This window comes from Lygodium microphyllum, chromosome 1 (assembly GCF_053477565.2).
Source record: "Lygodium microphyllum isolate KBCC chromosome 1, Lygodium_microphyllum_v1.1.10, whole genome shotgun sequence".
In the NCBI taxonomy this organism is placed as follows: domain Eukaryota; kingdom Viridiplantae; phylum Streptophyta; class Polypodiopsida; order Schizaeales; family Lygodiaceae; genus Lygodium; species Lygodium microphyllum.
Genome location: NC_141135.1, coordinates 112,171,569 through 112,178,013, shown reverse-complemented (window position 1 = coordinate 112,178,013; position 6,445 = coordinate 112,171,569). Strand labels below are relative to the sequence as shown.

At 45.2% G+C, this 6,445-nt stretch overlaps 1 protein-coding gene across 1 annotated transcript; it reads left to right on the top strand.

Moving 5' to 3' along the window:
* Positions 1-789: 789 nt before the first annotated feature.
* LOC148041561 (pentatricopeptide repeat-containing protein At3g09040, mitochondrial-like) lies at positions 790-6,193 on the top strand. Its single transcript, XM_087690057.1, has 2 exons — positions 790-4,362; positions 5,738-6,193. The coding sequence occupies exons 1-2, from the start codon at positions 790-792 to the stop codon at positions 6,191-6,193; spliced, it is 4,029 nt and encodes a 1,342-aa protein (XP_087546183.1).
* Positions 6,194-6,445: the final 252 nt, after the last annotated feature.

The window sequence follows — 6,445 nt, the reverse complement described above, 5'->3', positions numbered from 1 at the left end:
TTTGCCATAATATAATATCAGCTTTAAGCATTCCTGAAAAGAAAAGAAATAAAGAGCTGACCAAAATCTAATGTTGGCAAGTAAGAGCCGAGTGTGAGTGGGGGGAAGCTAATCTCCTCCTCCCACAACTATAATGTCGCACACGCACAAGGGCTAGTAGGGTTTAGTTAACCTTCCATAAGCGCAACAAACTGTTGCAAAAAAGCTAGGTTTATCACAGTGCTAGTAGAGGTAACACTTGAGAACAGTTATTGTTGGTTTTTAGTCCTATCCCCCTAACATTGTTCTACTAGCAAAATTATCGGATCCTCTACCACTCAAGAAAAGTTGCCATTGGTTTTTAGTCCTGCTCCCTGACACACTGTTCTACTAGCAAGATTATCGGATCCAATTAAAATTTTCTTATTTCGTTTTTCCCCTATACACGGATGATGGCGCTCATCACCGTCATCATTAGCAGCCATCTTTAACTCTTTCTTGCCCCTTTGAATTGTGGGTGTAACCTCAAGGTCAGCAGCACATGGGTTTGATGTGTTTGCCCCACTCACCTTGGGGCGACCCGGGCCTAACGCGTTGCCCCTTAAGGGACTGAGTGTCAACATGTTCCAAATTGCGTTGTCGCACTGACATGAAGAGACCTGCACAAAGCCTTGGCTATGGCGGTGCTCTAACGTGTTGTTCCTTAAGGGACTGAGTGTCAGCATGTTCCATATTGCATTGTTGCACTGACATGAAGAGACCTGCACAAAGCCTTGGCTATGGCGGAGCTCTGTGTTGATATGCGTCGTGATGCAGGCCGGGCTGCCTGCCCTGTCGGTGGACGAGAGCCTGATTGGCCTGCTTCAGAGATGCAGTCAGAAGAAGAATCTACAGGAAGCCAGGCGCCTGTATGCTTACATACGCCGGCATGAGCTCGAATTGCACCCGATCCTTGGCAGCTGCCTCGTCTCCACGCTCGCTGAATGTGGTAGCCTGACTGAGGCCCAGTGCGTCTTTGACAGGCTCCCCCTTCGCACCGAGCGCTTGTGGACCTCCCTCATTGCCAGCTACTCCTGGTCCTCGGACCCCCAGCATGCCTTCCACCTCTACCATCAGATGCTGCTCCAGGATTCGGTCCAACCCTCGCGATATACTGTCCTTGCCCTGCTTACCTCTTGTGCCAGGCTCAATATCCTGGACCGAGGCCGGGCCTTGCATGGCGACATTGTCCTCCGGGGGTTGGATAGTGACTTTTGCCTTGGCACTGCAGTTCTTGGCAATGCCCTCGTGTATATGTACACGAAATGCGGCTCGCTTGTCGAAGCTCGTCTGGTGTTTGATGGGCTTCCGGTCCGAGATTTAGTATCCTGGAATACAATCATTGCAGGCTACGCAGAAAATGGTCTTTTGTTTGGTGAAGAAGAGGGGAGTTACTTCCAACAAATGCAGTGGGAGGGTGTATCTCCTGACTCTGTAACATTTGTTTGCAGCTTAAAATGCTGTAGTGTCACAGGAAATGTAGAGGCAGGCCGAGAGGTACATGTGGATGCAACTAAGAGGGGACTGGAAAGAGAACTGTATGTTGGAAACACACTTGTGGATATGTATGGTAACTGTGGCTGGCTGGCAGATGCAGAGCACGTGTTTGGCTGGATGCCAGTTAAAGATGTTGTCTCATGGGCTGCACTGATTTCTGGATATGCTGAACATGGGCTTGCTGATGAACCAAGGAGTTGTTTTCTTCAGGCTATGAAGTTGGATGGCATCGCTCCTGATTCTGTTATATATTTATGCTGCTTGAAATTGTGTGGAGCTTTGGGTGACTTGGGAAAAGGCCAAGGAGTGCATGCTGAAGTCATCAAAATGGGGCTTGAAAATGATGTTCTTATTGGCAACACACTTGTAAATCTATATAACAAATGCAACTTAGATGCTGAAGCACGCCAAGTTTTTGAAAATATGCCAACTCATGATGCCATTTCATGGAAATTACTACTTGCAGGATTTGCAGATCATGAACTTGATGAAGAGCTGTTGATCTTTGTTAAACAAGCAAAGCTGCAGCCTGCATCTGCAGATGTTGCTACCTATGCTGGCATTTTGAAAGTTTGTTACAATATTGAAGCTCTTGACATAGGCTGTGAGCTACATAGTGAACTCACTAGAAAGGGTTGGGAGACAGACCTTTGTGTTGTCCGTGCACTGGTGGATCTTTACACTAAAGGAGGATTACTTGCAGAAGCACACAAAGTGTTCAATGAGCTGTTAGTCCCAGATATAATTGCATGGGCTGCTATCATTGCTGGTCATATTGAGTACGGGCTTGATGGTGATCAGTTAACACTATTTCAACAATTCAAGCTTGAAGATATGCCGGAAGATCCCCATATGTTTGTTTGTGGCTTGAAAGCTTGTGGCTGCACCACAGCTTTGGAAAGTGGACGGCAAATGCATGCTGAAGCAACTAAAAGAGGACTGGAAAAGGATCTTTATGTAGGCAGTGCATTAGTGGATATGTACATGAAATGTGGTAACATTGAAGAAGCACTGCAAGTGTTTGAACGTTTGCCAGTTCAAAATGTGGTCACATGGAATGCTCTGATTTCAGGATATACTGAACGCGGGCAGGGTGTGGAAGCTGCAAATTGTTTCTACCAATTGCAGCTTGAGGGCATTTGTCCTGATCCTGTAACATTTATGTGCTGCTTGAAAGCTTGTGGGTCTACAGGAGCTATAGAAATAGGCCAAGAAGTTCATGCTGCAGTAGTTTACAGAGGGCTTGAAAGAGAACTTTATATTGGCAACACGTTGGTGGATATATACAGCAAATGTGGCTCATTTGCAGAAGCACAGAAAGTGTTTGATGGGTTGCCACTTCGAGATGCAGTCTCCTGGAATGCATTGATTGCAGGATATGCAGAACAGGGTCTTGCTGAAGATGCACTGAAGTGTTGCGAACAGATGCTACTGGAGGGTTTGTCTACTGATGCTGTCCCATATATTTATTGCTTAAAAGCTTGTGGAAGCATAGAAACTCTAGAGTTGGGTCTGGTAAAAGAAACTTCAGAATTGGGTCTGGTTATACATACTAAAATAGTTATAAGGGGATTAGAAAGCTTGCTTCATGTTGGGAATGCCATCATGGGTATGTATGGTAGTTGTGGCTTGGTTGCAGAAACAGGCCATGTGTTTGACAGACTGGTGAATCGAGATGCAGTCTCGTGGGCTGCACTGATTGTAGCATACAATAAACAGGAGCTCAATGAGAAAGTGTGCAATTGTTTTCAGCAAATGCAACGGGAGGGCATCTGTCCGGATTCTGTCACTTCTGTTTGCATCTTGAAAGCTTGTGCTGCATCAAGCGATTTAGATACAGGCCGACAAATGCATGGTGAATTAGCCAGCAAAGGTTTGGAAGCAGATGTCTATGTCGGAAATGCTTTAGTGAATTTGTATGGCAAATGTGGATTAGTGGGTGATGCACGGCAAGTGTTTGATTTTCTTTTGATTAAAGATACTGTGGCATGGAATACACTGATTGCAGGATATACAGAATTGGACTTGCATGAAGAAGTACTGAACTGTTTCAGACAGATGCAGCTGCAGCGTGTCTCTCTTGATTCTGCAACTTGTGTGTTGTGTTTGAAAGCTTGTGGCACAGCAGGGGCCTTACAAACAGGTCAAGAATTAGAAGCTGAGATCAGGAAACGTGGTCTTGAAAGAGATCTTTTTGTGGGTATTGTGCTGATAGACATGTACGGTAAAAATGGTTTGGTCGTAGAAGGACGCAATGTGTTTGACAAGCTCCCTGTACGCAATGTTATATCATGGAATGCAATGATTAAAGCTTATGGTGAGAACCATGAGGCTGACATGGCTTTACGATGTTTTGAGGACATGCAGCATCAAGGGGTGAAGCCAAATTCTATTACATTTACCTGTCTTCTCACTGCATGCAGCCATACTAGCTTGGTAGTAACTGGCCAAAAGTATTTTGAGGTGATGAGAAACAAATATGGAATAGAACCGACATTGGACCATTACAGCAGCATGGTTGATCTTTTTGTGCGATCAGGGCATGTTGACAAGGGTCAAAGATTTGTTTCAGTGTTGCAGTCTCGTCCTTGTTCTGTAACCTTAATAGCTCTTCTGAGTGCACATAAAGTTTATGGGCAAGTGGAACACGGGGAGAGGTGCTTTCAGCATCTTCTGGAGGTGAATCAAGACGATGCCTCTGCATACTCGCTAATGGCATGTGTATATTTGAGTGTTGGGAGGTGGAGTGATGCAGGTAGATTAGAAAAGCTAAGGACAGATGCAGAAGCAAAGAAAAAGGGTGGCAGTGCCTCAATTGAGGTGAATAAAAAGTTGCATGAATTTACGGTGAGTGACAACCACAATCGTTGTAATGAGGAGCTAACACAGAACCTTGATTTTGTAGTTCCACAGATGAGGTCAAAAGGATACACGCCAGATCTTGACTTGGTCTCTCAACATGGAGATGAGGTCGAAAAGAATGTCACTTTTTTCATTAATAAACAGTTTCCTATATATTTACCTGCGAATGAGAACACTTGTGTCTTGTGTAACTTGAGACTTTCTGTTGTGCACTGGATAAAACACTCTTTCTCAGTCTTGCACAAGTCACTCATGAGTCTTATAAAGCAGAAGACTCTGTTGCTCCCCTGCCACTTGGCTACATAACAATTATAGACACATGCAATGGAAATGGCCAACCTGCTGCAATGGCAATGGCTCAAGAATAGGAAACGAAAAATGGTCAGGAAGTGGTGGGTCCATATAAAACTCTATTCTAACTTATAATACCTTCATTTCTTTGCAGAATTAAAAGATATATCCTTCCAAGTTTTAGGTAAAATATTGAACAACTCAATTTGTAAAAACAATAAAGAGAAGTTAAATTAGAGAGAGAGAGAGAGAGTTATTCTAACTTATAATACCTTCATTTCTTTGCAGAATTAAAAGACATATCCTTCCAAGTTTTAGGTAAAATATTGAACAACTCGATTTGTAAAAACAATAAAGAGAAGTTAAATTAGAGAGAGAGAGAGAGAGAGAGAGAGAGAGAGAGAGAGAGAGAGAGAGATTTACGAAAAAAAACAGAGAGAGAGAGAGATTTACGAAAAGAGAGAGAGAGAGAGAGAGAGAGAGAGAGAGAGAGAGAGAGAGAGAGAGATGACGACTTGTCGTGACTGTCCTTCTGCACTGACCTGATCAAACCCTTGCCTGTACCATCTCGCGCAGTCTGCATAAGGTCAACGGGTCCATGTCAGTGTGTGCCAGAGAGAGAGTGTGTTTCGCTGCCTCTGCCTGGCTCGTTCCAGCCTTCCGTGAGTCCTGCCCCTGCACACCTGTCATCTGTCACTACCATTTCTGCTCTGCGATCAGAGTTTCGCCCAGATCTCCTCCTTGTTCACAGTCCCTGAGTGAGGTGAAGGGTCAGCTCTGCCCCGCCTTGTGTGGCCTGCCTCCACGCTCCCAGGCAGTACGCGACCTGCAGTCCTGTAGTCCGTTGCGCATCCTCTGAGCGCCCTTATCCTGAGCCTGCGGACCAGACATTTAGTACGAGTGCAAGCTGCCCCTGTGCACCGATAATGAGACCAGACCTACCCTGTGTAGTGAAAGAGTGTGCGAGAGAGGGTTTGAGAGAGAGAGAATTCTGTGTTCGGAATCTGGGGCTGCTATGGCTACTCTGCAGGAATTTAATGGCATTGATATGGCCTTTCTCGATTAGCAGATCGGGCAAGGGAATGACAAAGACTTCGCCGATCCGGACGGTGATTCCTCGGCTGATGAACTCGGGCTGTTGCAGGAAAGTGAAGAGATGGGCAAATGTTGTAGGATGTCGGTTGAAGAACCGGTCTTGGGCCCGAATTCGTCTCAGCCAGAGGTTCATGTTTCTTGTTCACAGCCTGATGGTTCTTTACAGTTTATGCTGGCCACTGCCAATCATCTTATGTCAGATTATGTCCATTTTAATGAGAATAAAGCTAATGCACTACTGGATGGGGAACAAGTAGTTGCAGCCATGGGAACCGACCTGGTTTTACAACAGATAGCTGCTTTCCATGAGAGGGCAGCCATATTTTATTTTACTGGAAGGACTTCTTTGATCACCCGAATTCTTGCTTGGCTACAGTCTTTGCTTGCCAGTTTTGAACATTGCTCCGAAGATGTTTCACGGTGTATGTAGGTCCCCCTGGTGGAAGAGATATATGATGGCCCGAAGGGGTTCTTTGAGGTTCTTTTTCGTTCTGCAGAAGTACGGGCTCTTATTATGCAATGCATTCCTTTGTTTATGGATGGGCAATTAGTTCATATGGTCCCTTGGGGAACAATGGCTGAGTTTTAGGAGGTGCTGAGACAGACATGTCCAATTTGGGTAGAGCTGGTGGATTTCCTTGCGCATCTCTGGAGACTCCTCCCTCTGGTTTTGAGATCCATT

Coding starts and splice junctions, on each gene's coding strand:
- LOC148041561 (XM_087690057.1), top strand. CDS start 790: ATGCAGGCCGGGCTGCCTGCCCTGTCGGTGGACGAGAGCCTGATTGGC. Junction 4,363..5,737: donor AAAAGTTGCATGAATTTACG/GTGAGTGACAAC, acceptor CTCGATTAGCAG/ATCGGGCAAGGGAATGACAA.